Here is a 20,240-nt window from a genome sequence, read left to right on the forward strand (position 1 = left end):
TTACAAACTGTCCTACATGTCGCCCCAGAAACCTACATAACGTGCCTACACATAGAGGATTCACATAAAAAAAACGTGAACTGAAGCTTTAGTCATCATCACCCTGCAGCAGACGGACGGACGGTCCAGGCAGAAGAAATCCAGCTGTGGTGAGAAGACGATTATTGATCTGTATCTTGCTCCCACAGTTTATCCAAACCACGCTCACACTGTGTGAAGGAATACCCCGGGTACTTCACAGCAACATTATTTCAGTCCCTGCAACAAAAAGAGAGAGAAAATTCAAAGGATTTGTAACTCCATGTGTTGCCTCTTCACCTCTTTCCATGTTACCTGCTTAACTCTAAAAGAATACTGTCTTACCTTGTTTACTTCTCTACAAATCCAACTCATTTTCATTTCTCGATGAGCTTGCAAGTGCTTTTTTTAAATTTATTTACATAAAAAAACAAATGGATCTCATTTTAAAGGATGATGAGTAACACTGAATGTGGACAACAGACCGAAGTCAGTCGAACTCTCACATTCTTTGTAAGCGATGTAATCATTTACCTCTGTAGGAGACAAAGCTGTTCGGTCAACTGTGAACAAAAACTAGGAAGAATTTCATTTCTCAGGTGGCGTCATCTGGACACAGACGATAGCTGATGCATTTTTTTGCCCTCCCCCCTCCCCGACAGAGTTATATTTCACTCAGTGGGACAGGGTGTATCATCTCCCCGTGTTTAACCAAGACAAATACATCTGAACAAGCCACACCTCTGAGTCCTGGAAGTCTAGACCATTTTGTAGGATTGAGTACTGACAAGAAAAAAAACCAGAGACACGTTATGTTTCCTCGACACTTAATTTTTTAAAGAGCTACAGAAACCAAACAGCATTCAAATGCCACAGATTTGTCACATAGTCGTCGATAATTCAATCAAATGCACCATAAACTAAAATATTAATGATGTAAGAACTTCATTTGGATATGTCTGCAAAGTAAAAAAAAAAAATAATAATAATAATTAGCCGGATGAGTCAGTTTAAAAAGTGCACCTAACTCCCCAGTGATTGCCTCAGGTCGCTGTTTTTTTTGGGTGTGATGCCTTAAAGGATGTTTGAGACCTGTTGGACGAAGTTTGAGCGCTTCAGTTCAAGAGCTATTTATTCATCTGATTACTGCTGCATCCGAGCCAAAGCTTGAATGAAGTTATTTTAATCAGATACAGAACAGATTAAAGGATAAACCCACCCCAAAATGAAAATCCCATCATTAACAACGTCCCCCGTCATGCTGATGGAGAGTCGGGTGAAGTTTCGCGGCACACGGAACGTTTTCCTGGAGCTTCACAGCAGAACGGCGGCATTCAAAAGCATTCTCTCCGAAAACAGCTGCAGCAGATGGGGGACTTGTTTTAAAGGTGCAGTATGTAGTTTTGGGGAGGAAATTTGAATCAGAGGAGAGAGATTGTCATTGGCTGATTTAGCTTCCAACAGTCTTCTGTGGACTTAATTTTAATCTGAGAACAGCTTGTTTATTCAGATGTGGAAAAAAATAAATGCTTCTGTTTGTATTATTACCTCATGAAAATAGTGAGTTTGAATTTCTCCTCCACAACTACACAGCGCACCTTTAACCCTGTCAGGCGTAATGCTAAAAATGATGCTATAAGCTCGACTGCTACTCAAGTATGTTAATAACTTCCTTTTCAAATCAATTTGGGACCTCGAGACTTCCGGAGAATTGGATTCCACTGGATGTGTTTTTTTTTTATTTTTTTTTTTACAAGTCCCCATTTACTTCTGTTGTTTCAGAGAATGCTACCACAACGCTTTGTTGTGAGGCTCCAGAAATGTTTTGTGGACTACGAATAAGAATCAGAGTCAGAATTGGGCGGCTGTGGCTCAGGAGGTGGAGCCAGCGTCTTGTTCTTGAAGGTCGCCAGTTCAGTTCCCCTTTTCTGCATGTCGAAGCGTCCTCGGGCCAGATACCGAACCCCCAAAAGTGCTGCTCCTGATGCGCTGGTCGGGACCTCGCATGGCCGCCACAAATGCCCTAAAATATAAAAGTAGACTCAGTATCAGAATTGTCGAATTTGCTGTGGTCTGTACGATAAAAAGATACAGAATAGAAATATGATGAGAAACAGAAAAAAATACAGGATCGACAATAACATAAAATACCAACAGAGAGAAAAACAGCAGAACAATACGCACAAGAAACTTCCCCCCGGCTTGATGATCAGATAAAGACGAATTGATGATGAAAGAAGAGGATGATGATTGTTTGGGGGTGAACTCATCCTTCAAGTTTAAGTCAAGCACATCTCTTAAAAAAAACAAAACAAACAAAAAACCCTTACAGGCATTAATGGACACCCAAGTTTGGGGGTAAGCCCGTGCTCCCAAGCGCCAGGTTCTAAATCCACTCCGGGATTTCCAGCCCGCTCCCGGCCACCTTATCCGTAGCGCTGTGTGTTTCTGAGTGAGAGGAGCCGACTCTTGTTTACAGCAGAGATTCACGGAGGAGCGGAGACCCGACACAGCCTGCGTCCACCGAGGAGCTCAGAGCCTCTGGATATAAAAACACACGCAACGGGACGTTTTTTTATTCTCATTTTTTAAAAACATTTTTCACTCCCACCCTCCGCTCTTCTCTGCTTTCTTTTAGGGAGGGGAGGGGGAGGTTTTATGAGGATAAAAACAAGAAACACTCGTAAAAAAAAAAAGAAAAAAGGGGGGGCAAACATATTCTCTCTCTTCCTCTCTCTCTCTCTCTCTCTCTCTCTCCCTCCCACCCTCGCCGAGGTCGTCTCGCTGTGGAGACCCATTCTCCTGCGTGGCACAAGTCTGGTGCCTTTTTCTCTCCGCCGCTGCAAAATCCCGACTTGACGGCGGAGATATCAAGTCGGAGCCGAAAGGATCTGGGAGCTTTTTTTTTTTTTTTTTCGTTTCTTTCCTTTAAGAGAAAAATATAATACGGGAGGAGGGGGGGAGAAAAAAAAAAAATAAAAAAAGGCGACTTCTCACCGCAGGCCGGGAGCGAGCTGCTTTGCTGTAGGAGCGACAGAGGAGAAGCCGGTGGTGACTGAACGGCGTAGGGGGTGAAAAAGAAAACGGGGAGAAAAAGGAGGTTTTTCATTCATTTTCCAAGCCTTGCTCAGCCACCACCCCTGTGGATCTGGACGTGTTTTCTGCCCCCACTCCTCCTCCTCCTCCTCCTCCTCCTCATCGCACGCAGTCATTCAACACGGGGGAATTCTCCAGAGCGACGCTGGCGTTAATTTATGATGTCGCTATAAGGCTGAGGATAACATTTGTGCTCTGACATTTGTTTCTTGTTTGTTTTTTGTTGTTGTTGTTTTTTTTAGCCTTCCAGGGCACCGATCGCACTTGTACGCGCGACTGCTGTTTTTTTTTTTTAGTAGTTTTTTTTTTTTTTTTGAAGAGATGGAGACTGAAGATGGGGATTACCATCATTTATCCAGTAAAATCACTGGCTCGTGTGCCATACCAGCCGACGTCAGAGTGTCCTGCGATTGGCAAAAATAGCAGACTGTTTTAGTATTTTTTTAATTTTTTAATTTTTTTGTGCTCCTGTCTCCAGATTTATTTATATGTTGTTGTTTTTTTTTAAGCAGACAGGCACATTTTGCAGGCAACCTGGGCTGAAGACACTCTTTCTAATATCACAGAGGTGGTTGTTTTTTTAAAGGACGCTTTTATTTTATTTTCTATTTCGTCCCAGCCTGTTTTTCTTTTTCTCCTTTTTTTGGATTATTATCTTTTTTTCTTTTGATGTTAAGGAACATGAGATCTGACACACTGATGGGTAGCCCGACCTTGTTTTGGGGTCTGATGCTGTCTGTCTTCACTCTCTGCATCTGGTCCACGAATGGAGAAAGTGAGTATTTGTTTTTGTTTTCATAATTAAAATTTTTCTTAAGAATATTGGTAAAACGGTGAACGCGTAATTTCCCTTTTTTTGACATCTTGTCAGGATGTACGTTAAGAATAACGTTAAAATTCAGATTAATTCAAATTAAAAATAAGAGGAATACGTTTTTTTTTTTTAACAGAAAAATATACATATCAGGACTGAGTGTTGTTACTCAATACACCAAACCGAGCTGAGCCTTTTCACTTCTGTATTAGCTGGAGACCATGTGGCAGCAGCTCTGCCGTCACGGGCTCAACGCAATTACGCAAAAGAAATGTTCCTTACACGGCTCAACATCGCCTCGTTTGATGAAGCACTTTAGTTCACATGGACACAGAGAGACACGCACATGTCTCCACGGTGTCCACGTTGGACAGGCTGGGGGGGAAAAAAAACAAAAAACAACCCAGCAGAGGATGAATCCAGGGACCGGAGCTGAAGGTTACTACGACCATGTGGCCATTTTGCATTTCGTGGTGTGGCGCCGCTGCGCATGAACAGGCTGAATCAGACAAACCCATTTGCTTCTTTAAAAAAAAAAAAAAAAAAAAAAAAGGCCAAAGACGCACAAACTGTGGGGGTGAAAGCCCAGAATCAACATTAACGTTCACCGTGAGGGAACAAAAATGTATTTACTGTCGAGGGAGGTGATATCTCTGGCAGAGTTTCCTCTGTGGAGGCTACGTGGTGTTAATGAACGCGAGCCCGTAGAAACACAGGAGCACCTGAGTTTAGGTGCAGTTCAGTCTGAACATCACGTTTTGTCACACTGATGAGACAATACAAACCTCTTTTTGTGTGTATGAAACGTGTAAAAACCTAAAGACAAAGTGTCAGAATATGAAGGCAACAGATGAACCTTGTGGAAGGAGGAGGCGAGGTTTTATTGTTTTCCATTTCCACAGCTTCAATTTCTCTTGAAAGCATTTTCCTATCCAGTGTTTGACATGTCCGAGCAGCCAGAGCCAGGCGGATGTGACAGCTGGCTGACACTGGCCTATAGTGGATATATATCAGTATTGGCTGTCAGTGTGTTTCCGGTATGCGGTGATGTTAAAAATGTCACTTCAGAAGTTCTAATGTAGAAAAAAGATGCTCGGGTTCATTTGTAATCATCAAATTAACAGAAAAGTTTATTGTGTCAGTGCAGTGACGTCATATTAGAGCATACAGTTTATTGTTGAACTGTAAAATGTTTGTAAATAAGTGTTCGATAACTACATTTGAGCGATCTCAGCCAAAAAAATAATACAATGTGTGTGTTGGCTGATGTATGGATACTGGAATTGATATTTTGCTCCTAGGTATCGGCTCCAGAGATGCTCGCAACGCCAGTGACAAGCTTTAATCGATCATCTCTTGTAGAATTCAGGCTCTGTTTTCAAAGTGCTCATCTGACAGTTGTTGTCTCATAAATGCAACGGAGAGCACACTAAAAGTTGTCCAACGTTTTCCCTCTGAAGCGACCGGAATTGCTGCTGCTTTCAAGCTTTCACACAGAACGACCGGGAATGAATGGTGGTAAACGAGGGTTGCGTCAACTCACCGGTCGCTGTGAGATTTGTTCCTGTAGCTGCTCGGTGATGACTTGCAGGATGAGGCTTTTCATCGGCGCCTCGCTAAAAAAGAAAAATAGCTTTTGTCTAAAAGCAGCCTCTTGAGGCCGACTCACTAAATTTGATTACAGAGATGATTTCGCAGATTCCTGCTCTTTCTCCGAGAACTTAACTTAACTTATCACGTTATTTTCCTGTGTGTGTTTGTGTGTGTGTGTGCGCGCTAAATATAAAGTTTCCTAAGTTGAAACAGGGACAAAGTTTTTACGTAACCAGACAACACTGTTCTTTGTTCCTGTGGCTGCATTTCTGTTAGTAATCAACATTTCCTTTAGCTGAGTTCACCTGTAAAACAACATCCGAGTTGACATTTGAGACCCTTCTTGTGTTCATTTGACAAGTCACACACCAGAAGTTCACCATTGTTTGACTTCTCCCGGTACATCCCTCTGCTTTTAGCACAAATGATGTTGTTGTGTATCTGATGATTGACTTAATAATTTGCTCGTGGACGTGTGTGTGTTCAGGCTTTTTTTTTTTTTTTTTTACGTCACTTCCACTTTGCTAATTTATAGATTTCCCTGAGATGATATGTTGACATGTGAAGGAGACAAGCAGACTGACTGCTATTAACATTCAAACACTTTTTTTTAAAAAAAATTTTGTGGAGGGTGCCCGTCTCGCACCCTCCCGAGCCGGTGACACCCATGAGACACAGCTGGGGGGGCTTGAGAGGTAAGAGGCTGCTCTCAGATCTTGACGCTCTTGTGTTGTATAATACATCAGGCCTTCCAGAACAAAGAGTTCACAGACAAAGACGGCGCTGAATATTGAGACGGGGATGGGTGTCTCACCGGTTTATCACTTGCTGGATGATGTTTACTTTGCTGAGGGGCTCTGGAGGGTCAGAATTTCCAGCTCCTCTCATCACTTAGTGGAAAATCACAAATATCCCAGAGCTCCATTAGGGGTTGAGAACTATTTTTTGTTGTTGTTGTTGTTGTTGTTGTTGCTCTGTTCGTTTTTGATAATCTGTCCGCACCAATAAAACGTAATTAAGCTCGCTTTTTAACTCCGCACCGCGGTAAACTTTCCGTGCCACGGCTTCCAAGCATGCAGCAAACAAGTCTCCAAAAGGGAGAGAGAGAGAGAGAGAGAGAGAGCGAGGGAGATACAGACTTCGGTGTTTGGAAATAGAATGTGCAAAAATACACTTGCAAGAGAAACAGACTTGGTTTTGTTGATTGGAAGAGTGGAGAGTTTGTGGACTGTTTTATTGGCTCTCGCCGTTCACACGGAGCGGTCTCCTGCGTAGACCGATGCGCTCAACTTCATCACTTGGCACCGCTACTATTCCGGGTTATAAATAGATAGGTCACCAACAACACTGGCGCTGGGGTTCGTTTGAGTACAGGCCCCCTCTGTCCCGTTCCATGAGGCCACGCCGGTGTTCCTGCTCAGTTATTTATGAAGGGACATGTTGCTCCGGAAAACTTGAATGGCGGCTTAAATAATCAAACGTCAGCGAGCATTGTGTTTGACAGGCGTCCCCCCTCCTGCCTTCCCCCCCTCTGGGGGCACGGCACGTTGCAGTACAGCTCACCTTGTCGTGATGGAGCAAGTGGCTCAGCCATGACTGCTGTCACTCTACTCCAAGGTGCCCCACTCCATCTTGTGACCGGCCCTACACGGTTACATCCACCCCCACCCCCCCCGCCCCCCCTCCTCCTCCCCTCCATGCATTCCCCCTTCCCCCACTACCGGCTCGGCTGGATGCAGGAATGTCTTGTCTCACCCACAGTGAGGAAGTGTCGCGAGTGTTCACAGCCCTATGGTGTGTGTATGTGTGTGTGCGAGTGTGTTTGCCATGCATTTATTGAGCAGCTCTCTCAATGTGTGTGTGTGTGTGTGTGTGTGTACTGCAGCAGGGCTCAGCGTGACAGCCTGAGTCAGTGGCGTGCCCCTGTGTAAGGATGTGAAAGTGTGTCACTGGGCTAGTTTGCGAGAGTGCAGTCAAATGCTGTCCTGCAGCTCCTCCGGGCTGCCAGCTGAGGTTTCCAATGCTTAATTAAACACTTTATTTCAAGTGGCCCGTCATTGGATTTGCTCAAATGCATACCCCGGCCAGCCGCACATACATCATCGCGGGCCGCCTGTTTAATGGCCCGTGGAGTATCGTACAATTTGTGAGATGATTGCGAATGCTAGCTCTTTTAATGGATGCCCCCCTCGCCGTATAAGTTAAAAGCTGTTCGTCAAGACCTGGACGCGGATCAGACCTGAGTGGAGAATTTCTCCAGTGAAAGATTATTCTCAGAGGTGTTTTTCAGAAGCGTACACTGTTCCAGGCGTGACTTGGTTTAATTTGTGATTTGTGACCTGTCTTAACTGTCATTGAAGGCAGGAGGCCAATTTTTTTCCTCTGGTATCCTGTTAAATCTGATGTTAAACCTCACAATCAGCACCTAAAATTGTGCTTTTTCTTCTACGGATTTTATAGAGAAGCTATAAACTAGGGCGGCAACTGACGATTATGTCCATTATGGATTCATCTGCCGAACATTTTCACAATTACTCGATAAATTGTTTGGTCTATAAAATGTCAGAATTGTGAAAAATGCTCGTCAGAGATTCCAGATTTCCAGAGGCTGTCCAGCAGTGCAACAGCCAAACGCTCTTCATTGGATATTTAATGTTATAAATGCCAAATAAAAGCAGCAAATCCTTACATTCTACAGCAGCTGTTTGACATTTTCGCTTGGAAAAATGACCGAAACTATTAATAGATTACCAAAAGAGTTGCAATTAGTTTTCTCGCTCGACTAATCCTTTCAGCTCCTCGCATGGAGTGAATCTCACAGAGACTCGTGTTTCTGCACACTGGCAGCTGAATCGCAAGTGGTTTTACAAAAACATAGTTTTGGGGTGACTCCAAAGCAGAATTTATTTATTTTTTATTATTCTACCACGTACAAATGAAAGTAATAAATTCATCACCATTTGAATTTAAACTCTAATAAAGTCCCCTCAGTTTTCCTTCTCTCATTTTGTACGTTTCCTGTAGGACGTTAACCCTTTATCGAACGAACCATTTCATGAAAACCCGTCACTGCTCGCCCTGTTACAGATACACTAAAGATATTGTGGTAGTTTATAGTGATCGGGTTAAATAGCGTGTGTATAGACGTGGAGTATGTTCCCTCCTGGCCTTTTTTGGGAGAGGGGGATTCATTGTGTGAGAGTTGTCCTGACGGAGGGGGAGTGTCGTGTTACTGTTTGGGGTTTTGGTGATATCTGAGCCACGGTGTTTGAAGTAAGGTCCACTGAGGGGAAGTGGCCCACCAGACCGCTGGTCAGATGACTTCCAGTATGCCGGGGATTAGAGCCAGTTGATGTGGCAGGTGTGAGGGGATATGACCGCGCGGTGACCAGCTCCCTCGGCGGCCTCAGCTACAACCAGAGTCGAGTGGAAACGTTTTGATGCTGAAGCCGGTCATTACGGCTCAAAATGAAGAATGACTGCAAACGTGACGCTTGGCTAATAGTTTTTGTGTTTGAATTACTTGCTGTGTCACACTTGTCTATCCGTGTGCACCTTTCATACATTAAAGTAGATGCTTTTTCAATCGCCTTAAATTGGAAAATCCAATCAAGAATATATCTTTCAACACTTTGATAACAATCAGGATTTCTCAGTACATAAAAACCGGCTCTGATGTATTGTTTAAGGAGGATGACAGCCAAACCGAGATATTATATTTTAGCCATGGCCGGCAGCCAAATAATTGACCGAAATATGGTGTAATATCCAAATCCGGAATTTCTTTTGGTTTTAGTAAAAATGTGTCAACAACACTCCGTTACGACTGAGCAGCGTTGTGGTTTTGAACATGCTTGTTTGGTACAGACTCCAGCTGAAGTCACATCATCATTTTTTATATACATCTCTTTTGGATAACAAATACTCAAAATACGACATCTATAATTATACTCATGAATATGAATATGAATATGATTTATATTTGTTTGAAATGTTTTTTATTTGGAAAAATGTTCAAGAATTATCAACTAGTAAGCAAAGTCCACAGAAAGGGGTCGAGCTCTGTCAATGATAGAGAATACAAATGTAACTTATTCATTTTCAGAGCTTAACATGTCAGAAAGTGTTTTAATGGATTTTTCCAGTAGAAAAAAACACATACCTGCTCCACTGTGATCATTTATTTGCTTTTTTTTTCCATTTCACATTATAATCAAAGAGTAATCAGAGCTCCGTACTATTGCAGCCTTGCTTGTTATACATCTTCAACCCGGAGGAATCTTCCTAATAACCTTCCTCAGAGTTTACAGCCGGATGTCGGGGGAGAAAAAAGGGATACAATTATGTGCTTTCCCACAATGCTCAGTCTGTGTCCTTTTCATAAACAGCTCGACATGCGGACTGAAAGTGCAGATCTCCATCTCATGTTTCTGTCAACCGAAACTGAGATGAAGTTTATTTATGCGGGGCGCCTGTTTACTGAATCGGAAATCGTGAGTTTATGCGAAGGTACGCGGGGACCATTAGCCTTGAATTAATTTGACAGACTCACACAGGGTCATGTTTGAGTGCGTGCGTGCGCAGGTGTGTGTGCGTGCGTGTGTTTGTTTGTGTGATGACATTTCCGTGGAAGGCCAGGGCAAGGTTTATCAATCATAAACATGAGCCGATGGATCCCATTACGCCGTGGAGATATGTGTGTTTACTCAGCAGTGTGAAGAGCAAAGAGAGGCGGGAGGAGGAGGAGGAGGAGGAGGAGGAGGAGGAGGGAGGCAGACTCATGCATGCGGGCTTATCCCTCTCTGTGGACACTGGTGCTAAAACATCCACATCACTCCTAGGTCATTATTGTCAGCGCTTTTAATGTTTTTTCTTTCTTCCTGTTTACGTAACAGTGAATTAAAATAGGGTGTCCGGTATCCACATCTCGTTGTCACAATGCATTGGGTCGACCGGCGAGGATCGGAGAAGCCTGGAGGCTTAGTTTTGAGGCGACGTCCTACTCAATTCTTTTTTCTTTTTTTTTCCCCAAGGAAATGATTGGAATTCCTGCTACTTAACATGCCTAATGAGTAGAACAAGGGAATCACAAAGAGAGGGCTTTTCTTTCATTCTCCAGCCCTTTCTCTCTATTCCTCCTCCTTTCTTCTCCGATGTTACTTGAGTATAAATCAATCCCAGGAAGATCTGCTCGGCGTTTGCGACCCAGGAATACATTTAATGTGTTTAGCGGTTTCTTTTTTTTTTTTTATTTTTCCTCGTGGTTTAACACCAGTAGGATGCTCTCAGATAGCTACACTTGGCAGAAACCTTATCTCCCCCCCTCGCCACAGTATCTCTCTGCGACCCCCCCCCTCCCTCCCAACACCCCCACACTTCCATTCTCAGGGCCAGACGCCCCCTGATTTTATTAATGCCCTCATCAGGAAGTGGGGCCTAGAGTTTCTCTTTACTAACAAACAAATTAGTCTTTGTATTTGAGTGGCTCCACCCCTCCTCCCCCCCTGTCTCCCCTCTCTCTCCGGCTGCTGGAGAAGCTGGAAGAAAAAAAATTCTCAATGAAACAAAGAAGACATGCAGCTCGATGGCTCACAAGTGGAGCCCAGGGGCATTGGTGTTGATTGGGGAAAGCAAATACTATTTTCTGCCGGAGTAATCGTTTCCGTTTCTAAATTTGGGAAGAAGTGAAACACCCCGACAGCAGCAAATATAGCCCATTCATCCCCCCTGTAAACAATGCGGCTTCTATATTTGGCAGAATAGTTCGAACAAAGAATATCAAACATGGCCCCCTTTTTTTTTTTTGTTTGTTTTTTTTTGTGTCTCTACTGAAGTGGAGTTAATTTACTCACAGGGACACTTTGAGAGCACACTCACACACACACACACATCAGATGGTTGAATGCAAGCCAAAGAGAAGGTCACATATGACATTTTTGGATGATTTTTCGACAACCGCTTTTGCCATTTCAGAAAAAAAAGAGATCTGGTTGCGCGGCGTTTATTTTGGGACCAGAAACAGTTTAGCTCTTCGCTTTATCCCTCAGCCATGATTAATGTTTTGACAAGGATCAAAGAGTCTTGTTGAAAACATGCCTGTCTGTCACGTTGGACCGGCGCTGTGGCGGTGTTTTGCTCGCTGTGTCGGTGTCCTAAGCCTCTGTAAGAACATAACAGGTTTAACCAAGGAGCTCATATGTCAAGGCATTTCCTGTGCTGACCGCTGAACCTTCTTTTAGACGGTACTAAATAAAATGCAACCTGTTATCTGCGGTGTATGCCAGTTCGGTAATTCATTTATTGTTTCATGAATATCCAACACAGTGCATTGTTGGGTAGTTTATAGGTTTATCTATGTTAGTAACTTTACAGCTTATTGGTCGTTACAGTCGAGCAGTGGGTAGTGACAATTGTGGAGTAGGAAATTACAAAAAGAAAAAAACATCCATATTGAGTCAGCTGTAACACCTGAACACCGTGTATTACAATTGAGAGGCGCAGAGATACTACTCAGCAAACAAGCAAGCAGGGAAGTCTGAACTCAATGCTAAACTTAATTGTTAAACAGTAAAAAAAAAAAGTTATTGCTAATGTTACTATTACTCAGTGGTGAAAAGCCAAACGTCGTAAATAAACTGATGTAATTGCTTGAAAAATTAGCTGAAGGTAATGGCTAGTAAAATTAGTTAGCTAAAAGCAATGTAAGCTATAAATGGTCAAAAAGGTCAGGTAGAAGCCAATGAATAGTGGTTATATAGTTAGCTTAAGGTATCGTATAAATAGTTAAATAGTTAAGGTAGAGTGCTAAAATATTTTGCTAAAAGTAACGTATGAATGGTGGATCATGTTAGCTAAAAACGTAAGAATTAGGGTTTAAATAGTTATGGGCAAGCTAGTTAAAATAAGCTAGTTAACTGAAAAAAAGGGATTTATGGTTAAAAGAGATGATTAGATCCCTTACTTTAAGCTATAGTTAGCTAAAAGTAATGGTTAGATTAAGCCAGAATTAGAAATATTGATAGCTGAAAATGAACCAATAAATGGTTAAAATACTTTGCTAATGGAGCTAAAAGTTATTTTAATGGACAAATTAATATCATAGTTAGCGGTTAGCTAAAAGTAAAGGATTAATGGCTGTAATAGTCAGCTTAAAACAGTGGTAGAATTGTTAAACTGGCTAAAAGCAATTGAGTAACTTAAGTGGTTAAAATGGTAGCCTAAGAAAAGCAGAGGATGGATGCTTAACATAGTAAAGTAAAAGTACACATGTGTAAAGGGTTGAAATTTTACCCCTCGTAACTGGTACGAATACAAACCTGACCGAACAGATCAATTGTGTGATCAACTGTAAAAATGTCCGCTTTTATATTATAGATAGTGTCAAATAACATACAGTTCAAAATGAGTTCATATTAACATATTAGTAAGATGATGGGTGTTGTCAGTGGGCACGTAGCTCATTTGACAGGGATGTGAGATTGCATCTGACAGTCAGACTCATGGAACAATTTGCATCAGAGAGCAAAAACATTATGAGAATACCATCTATCATTAATTCCCAGGTGTCGTAATTGATAGGCATGATTAGAGGCAGAGTTGATCGTCATCAATAATAAATGGCGCCTTTGTTGTTAATGTGTGTGTGTGTGTGTGTGTGTGTGTGTGTGTGGTGTCTGGAGAACGCTGCAGGCACTGGTTTCAAGTGTTGTTTTCCGAACACAGGGCTTATTCAAACGCTGGAGTTATCTGAGGTGACAGACACAACCTATTGCAGAGGATTGTTGGTTTTGTATTTGATATGATGGACACGGAAGGCGTGCCGACACGTCAGCTTGTTAAGCTCGACATGAGATCACCTCTATATTAAAAAATGTCTTCACCTCAGTTGACCCTGATGGTAATATTGCGCTTGTTAAAATAATGTCTGCCAGAGAGAACACGCAGAGCAAACATTAACGTCTCTGATACCGTTGGAGAAACATGGCGTCCTAGCACGGCACGACACCGTCTTTTTTAGAGCTCTGTGTTATTTGTGTGTATGACCATACACCAGCCTTACCATCTTGACGAACAGGATTATATGCTTCAAGAAGATTATCAAAATCTTTTGGCAAAAGTAATCTACGTGCTAATCTATACGTAGCATCGCTGTGTTACTGTGTGTTTTGATTTGACGCTTCTGGATTAAGAGAATGAAAGATGCATTTTAATGTGTCCTCCCGTTGTGTCTTTCAGTCTGTGGTCCGAGCATCGACATCCGAAATGATATCAGTGAGTTCAAGCGGCTGGAGAACTGCACGGTGGTGGAGGGCTACCTGCAGATCCTCCTCATCAACGACAAGACCAACAACGTCCACCAAGAGCTTTTCCGCTCCCTCAGCTTCCCAAAGCTGACCGTCATCACCGACTACCTGCTGCTATTTCGCGTCTCGGGCCTGGACAGCCTCAGCATGCTTTTCCCCAACTTGAGCGTCATCCGGGGGCGCAATCTCTTCTACAACTACGCCCTGGTGATCTACGAGATGACCAGCCTGAAGGACATCGGCCTGTACAACCTGAGGAACATCACCAGGGGAGCCATGCGGATTGAAAAGAACCCAGAGCTCTGCTACCTGGACTCGGTGGACTGGTCCCTTATTATGGATGCTGGGACGAACAATGTTATCAATGGGAATAAGAAGGCAAAGGAGTGTGGCAATGTCTGCCCGGGCATCATGGAGGATAACCCTCTTTGTCAGAGCACGTCGTTCAACGACAAGTACGACTACCGCTGCTGGACCTCCAACCAGTGCCAGAAAGGTAACCTGAATTCATTTTAACGTCAGATGGCATCAAGAAAGACACTATCTGCTTAATAGCTGCAGTGTTTGTGCTATGTTTTGCGATACGAGTACAGTAAAGGCAGATGTGACTTTGATCTAGGTGGGTGGTTTCCAGTCTCGTAAACACTCTGAAATTGTACGTTTTTTTTTTTTTTTTCTTCCACCGGCGAACAAATCCCATGAATCTACGCAGTGTTTTTCCTTCATTTCCGTCGGGCTGCAGGATTGTCCGAGGGCCAGTGCAAACACTTCCTCTCTGTTCATTATAGAGACCTTGTCTTTAGATCAGGCTATTTGTGGAGTGAAGGATGGCAGCAATATAGGGCACTGGGTATTAGAAAGGCATACTCAGTTGAGGTTGAAGTTGCCCTGCCAAGAAATGAGCTAGTCTACCTGTCTGGACCATGTCAGTTAAATATTTGCCTTAGGGACTTTTTGCAATTTATGAAAAGGGGTATGTTGAAGAATCTGGGGGAGGGTCATCCTTGTTTATCCTCGGCCCAGTGGTGGGGTCATGAATTTTTTTTTTTTTTAAACGGTTCAGAGCAGGGTCATGTATTTATACGTATTGGAATCAAATTCCACTTGATCTGCACATTTGCATTAATTCAGTTATGTGTATTTGTTGCCACTCTCCCAGATTTTTTATTAGAAATTGGGACAAGCAGATCAGCTGTCTCGTGCCGCTTCAAAACTACAGTAGAAGGCAGTTAAAGCCTGTGTTACACGCTCCCGCAGCCTGTTTGACACAGACAGATGAAGCCAGAACTGTTGACAAGGCTTCTGCTGGAAATGTTCTGTTGCTCCCTGACATAAAAATCCAACTGTTCTTCTTTTTTTCTGGAATCATGTGTTCTCGTCCGTGTTGCTTTTCATGCAGTTATTTTGAAGATATCAAACTCCTAAATTTCCTTTAGGCCATCCATGCTTGTTTTTTTTATTCATTATTTTATTTATTCATTTTTTTTACTTTTCCCTCCAAGGGTGCGGAGGGCAGAGTTATGAATATTTTTTTTTTTCAAGGTTGCCGACAGGGTCACGTACAGTATTCTTCACATACAAAAGGGGACATTGATTTTTATCAGAGGTACAAATTCCTTCAGAGACTTAGAAATAACACACAATGAACTGTCTGAACAGTTGAAACGGTGATCACTGAAAATGTAAAAAAAAGCCTGAAAACACTGGAGCTCAATTAACATATCTTTAAATGATCTGAAGTGCAATAATGGTGCTAAAATTTCATTATGCGTGGTGTTAAGAAAACCCTAGATGTTACTGGTGCATGTGTGGATATCGTGAGATCTGATTGGACACGTTATGGCCTTCTGCCATTGTGCCTCTTCACTTGCGTTGTTTATGTGCTGTTGTTAGAGCTTTGCCATTGTGCGCTGCTTCTCCGTATTTGTTTATTTTTGCATAGCTGGCCTCTCTCGTATTTGCCTCCCTCTTGGGCATCATTATGCATACTGTACCATAACTCAGTGGAGTAATTCAAAGATAAATAGATACATGTTTTTTTCATGGTGAAAGGGATTATCTCCAGCTTGAGAAAAAAAACTTGTCCTGCACTCCTGCTCCGTGCCTTTTTCTCTGCCCTCTCATCTGTGCGGAATAATGGTGGGAAAATGTCCGTCCAGCCCTTCTCTATTGAAGACCTGTGTGCAGCTCCCATGGTCAGTTGGGAGTCTCAAACACCACCCTCCTCCAACCCCCACCCCCACCCCGAGGACCCTCAGAACAAATAGTGGAAATCGAGCTTGCATCTTTTCCCTGTGACCGCGTCCGACTTCTATAGAAAAAGCTACGTGTGTTTATAGTTGTGCCTCTGTTTACTTCTCGGATGCGCCGAGATTGAATGTTGGCTCTATGAATAACATTCCGAAAACAGTTTCAGTTTTTATCCGGATATCTTTGTTCAGAGCGTTTTTTTTTTTCTTTATCCACAAAAAGTTACATTGTGATAGGTGCAATCGCCCGCGACGACCTTCGAGTCACGGCCGTGCTTCCCACAGTAGATTCTGTGTGGCGTTTTGTGGTGAAAACCCTCTGTTGTTCTCGCAGTGTCGGACTTGAGAGGCAGAGCAGCAGTATTGTTTGAACCCTTCTCTCAGAGGCCCCGGCCGAGGTCAGGGTAAATGCATTCATCTAGAGGGCCTTGAGGTCTCAAGGCTGCAGATAAAGGCTCCGGGGGGGCTGCGCTGTGAAAAAAAACAAAAAAAACCAACAAACTAACTAAAGGAGTTACTGAAGCAATAGTGAGGCAGAGTGAAGCTTAGATTATTCCTGCAAGATCTTTTTTTTATGCACAGGTAACATATCTCACCCTGTCTTTGTGTTTTTTTTTTTTTTTTTTTGAAAGGCTTGTGTGTCTTGATGTGTCTACCTCCCTCCTTCCTGTTTAAGATTCCTCTCTCCTCCCTCCACCCCTCCGCGTAATTGCCTTGTTTTTCTCCAGTACAGATGTTCCTTCAAGGGCATTCAGTGGTTTTCTAGTCAATACGGCCCGGTCTCCTCTTTAATTACACTACATGAGGGAGGGAGTGCTGTCTGCCTAGCACACAACTTCACCCTTCTTGGCGTTCTGCCGCTTCGCGGAGCAATAACTCCTCGTGTTTGTCCACCTACTGGATACTGTTGGATACTGTTTCCCACAACAGTTTGGGGATGTTTCCGATTAGAGTCGTCCTCAGTGGTTGGATACCAGTGCCGGGACACAGCGAGCCAGGTTGAATGCTGTGCTCGTGGCTTTGATGGGAGCGAGTGGGAGTGACCGTGTAGGGAAGTGCAGATTGGAGCAGAGGTTCTGGGTTGCTTTTTAGTGGCGGGCAGCGATGCGTAGAGAGGCCCTGACTGCGGGAGGAGGGGCACTGAGGGGAAATGTCAGACAAATGTCAAGTATACGAGCTTGAACGGCGAGCTCTCGCTAAAGCGCGGTGCTCTAAGGGTTGAAAAATGCCCGTCACTCCCCCCTCTCTTTTTGCCCCCCTCCTTCTCCAACCCCCCCATGTTTCCCTCCCCGCCTTCCTTTCCGCCGCTCTCCCCTCTTCGTCTGTCTTCCTCACTACCAGCGTTCTGCACTTCACGTCTGATTGTCCTTGTCAGTGTTTCCTCCTCTATTTTCACCTCACTCGTTTCTGCAGGGCTTATCAGGGGCTGTTAACAGCTCCGGCTGTCAGATATCTCTCCCCTGTTTACTTGTCGGAGACATTCTCTCATCACTGCGGCGGTCACACAGCCAACTGGCTCATTTGGCCCGGCCCGGGATCCTTTGACGTCTCCCCGCTGTTGGCTTTGAGTTTTGAGGGGATCCCGTGACCGAAAAAAAAAAAAAAAAGTGTCTGGCCCGCTTCGAATAGTCTCCTCAGGTCGCTGTGTGTTTGCAGCACACAGGCTTGGCCTTCTGGCCCTGGAGCCGAACCAAAACCAGATAGACAGGAGGCTTTTAAAATTAGGTGGACGAGCAGGAAAGCACGCTGTGGCGTTCATGCCCAGTCCCAGGGCAGGTTAGGCTTCATAGCTCCACATGGAGGCACGCACTCTCACACTTGCCAGTCCTCGCATAGCTCACATGTCTCCTTTACGTGATAGAATATTAACTTACAGTGCTCTCGGCCTCGCAGGCACTCTTGTCTAGTCTCCTGACCCCTTACCGTCCTGTGTTGTCTGATTTTAAGGAACATCGTGTCCTCTGTGTTGTTTGTGTGATGTTGATAGATAAATGTCAAAAGTCAAGCTTGCCTGCGAATGTTTAACAAATCAAAACGCCCACGTACTTAGACTGCCTTTCGCTTTGTGAGAAAGCAAAACTGAGATGTGCTGGGTCGAGAGTGGCGCGGTGTCGGCTTGCATTTTTCGGGCCTGAGCTATAGTGGTGTGTAAGGTGACATTTAAGGAGACTTGCTGTCCTGTGAGGCCGCAGACGGTCTGCGCGCCCTGTGTCCTTGTACTGAACCCAGAAGAAGCGCAGCTGAGCAAAAGCATTTCAGAGCCCCTGGCAGTCAGGAGAGCTCTCAACCGGCCTGGGAGACTTTAGCATTTGATAATATGTTTACTCCCTTCTTGCCAGAGACCCACTTGATATCTCTGGTCTGAGTGCTCTGACCTAAGCCCACTTCACGCAGCAGGGGAAAACAGTTTCCTTTAGAGGACACAACTGTAGGGTAAGCAGGTTCAGACGGGAAAACAACATTTTAGACCGCAGCTGCAGATTTCTGTTCTTTCTGCTGCTTTCTTTTTGGTGCAATTTCTACTCGGTGATGTATTTTATGTAGTTAATAAGGCTTGAGTTGATAAGAGATAAGGCTCAGGATAAGGCTGAAAATAATCTAAATGTTTTTTTTTCAATTGTCAACAAATCCTGTGAATCAACCAAAACCAGCAATGTTTTTATATCTCATTGCTGCCCCGGGCCCACTGGTTTCTACAAAATACAGGAGTCTATAAAAAGGGTTTTTGCAAATACATGAAGTTGTTTTTCAGAGAAGAGGACACATTTTCTTAAAAAGCAGGAGGAATCTACCCGTAATCTGCTTTTTTTTTTTTAAGCATCCATTGCGAGTTTTGACCTTTCTGTGTATTTCACTGTTTGTTGTGAAGCACTGTGTATCACTGGTTGTGATAAGTGCTGTACAAATAAGCATATTATTATTATTTATGGCAGCAGTGTATGTTCGATCAACTCTGAAATTAAAGCTACAGTTTATTAATTTGTTCAATCCTTTTTATTTAACTAGATTACAGTCTTTTTATTCCCGACTTGGACAAGATGGCATACGATCACAGAGTTACAAAAATGGTACAAACACTTATTAAGGTAATAAAGGCTCATTGATGTTTTTTTTAAAAATTATTTTATTTTATCATAGATTTGGAGCAACAAATGAGGTCTGTGGCTCCTAAGGATAAGCAATACCAGGCTTTGGCTAAAAAGTTGTTTGTTTTCCTGGCCCTGTGATTAAGTAATATTTTCTGCTAATAACCTTTTGATTAAGTAGATTAGCACGGAGAGACAACAGAACACAAAGCCTCCTGTTCCCTCAGAGGCTTTTGTGAATTAATTTCTGGAGCTGCCACATCGCTCAAACCTCTTAGCCCCCGCGAGATCGAACTGTACAGAAAATATGCTCCGTTTTTGCCGGCTAAGAGCTAGATCTATTGGTACTCGATGTGTAAGGCATGTATGTGTAGTCCTGTGGAATGCTTCTGCCCCTTTAAGTGTATAAGGTAGAAATTCCTGCTGGGTTAGTCATTGCAGTTGTGAGGGGATAAAGAGGGGGGAAATACACAGCACAGGCTGTACGTGCAGACTACATGTGCAGGGGTCGTACAGTGACTGTTTGTTGGCAATAGGAAGGAGCCGGGCTGATACTGATATGGGTTTGTTTCAGGGTGTTGTTCGCCAAGGCGGACAATGCTCTTATGATCACCTGTCAGTCGCTTTTATTTAACCAACATCCCAGCAGCAGATACGAGGAAGCTTCTAAATATTTAATGGCTTTTTTTTTCTGAAGCTCATCAAAGTCCTGTGGTTATAAGGGACGGGAAGCGAAGAGAGGGCTCAAATTCCAGTCCCGACAGTCCGGTGCTTTCCTGGGGGCACGCTCAGCGCCGTGACTCAGTGCCCATGCAGCCGATGTTTCCACCCAGCATGAACTGCTCGCCTGCGCTCTGCTCCATTTTGTACAAAGCTTAGGCAGCATGCCAGCGTTAGTGCCAAAGAGATGGCACTCATGATCAGACTCATTCATTCCTGCCCTCCCACAACCGCCAGACTACAGATGGAATAATCACATCCGTCATGTTCTCCACTAATGTACCGCGCTCAGATTTTCTTTTCTGTTCACCGGGTCACCACAGGTTCGTGGAGAAGGGGGAAAGTGGGGAAGTGTTTCAAC

At 43.6% G+C, this 20,240-nt stretch overlaps 1 protein-coding gene and 1 long non-coding RNA gene across 2 annotated transcripts in view; one reads left to right on the forward strand and one right to left on the reverse strand.

The window, feature by feature from the left end:
• Positions 1-812: 812 nt before the first annotated feature.
• On the reverse strand, positions 813-4,493 carry LOC119023715. The gene is made up of 3 exons (XR_005076319.1): positions 3,016-4,493; positions 2,349-2,559; positions 813-2,041 (listed from the first exon to the last, which is right to left on the reverse strand). It is a non-coding gene; the product is annotated as an uncharacterized LOC119023715 (long non-coding RNA).
• igf1ra (insulin-like growth factor 1a receptor) overlaps positions 3,784-20,240 on the forward strand; it is a 78,461-nt gene continuing 62,004 nt past the window's right edge. Inside the window, exons 1-2 of the mRNA XM_037105809.1 lie at positions 3,784-3,889; positions 13,757-14,320. Coding sequence (XP_036961704.1) covers positions 3,784-3,889; positions 13,757-14,320 — 670 coding nt within the window. The remainder of the gene's footprint in view (positions 3,890-13,756; positions 14,321-20,240) is intronic.

Source organism: Acanthopagrus latus, chromosome 8, assembly GCF_904848185.1.
Source record: "Acanthopagrus latus isolate v.2019 chromosome 8, fAcaLat1.1, whole genome shotgun sequence".
Classification (NCBI taxonomy): domain Eukaryota; kingdom Metazoa; phylum Chordata; class Actinopteri; order Spariformes; family Sparidae; genus Acanthopagrus; species Acanthopagrus latus.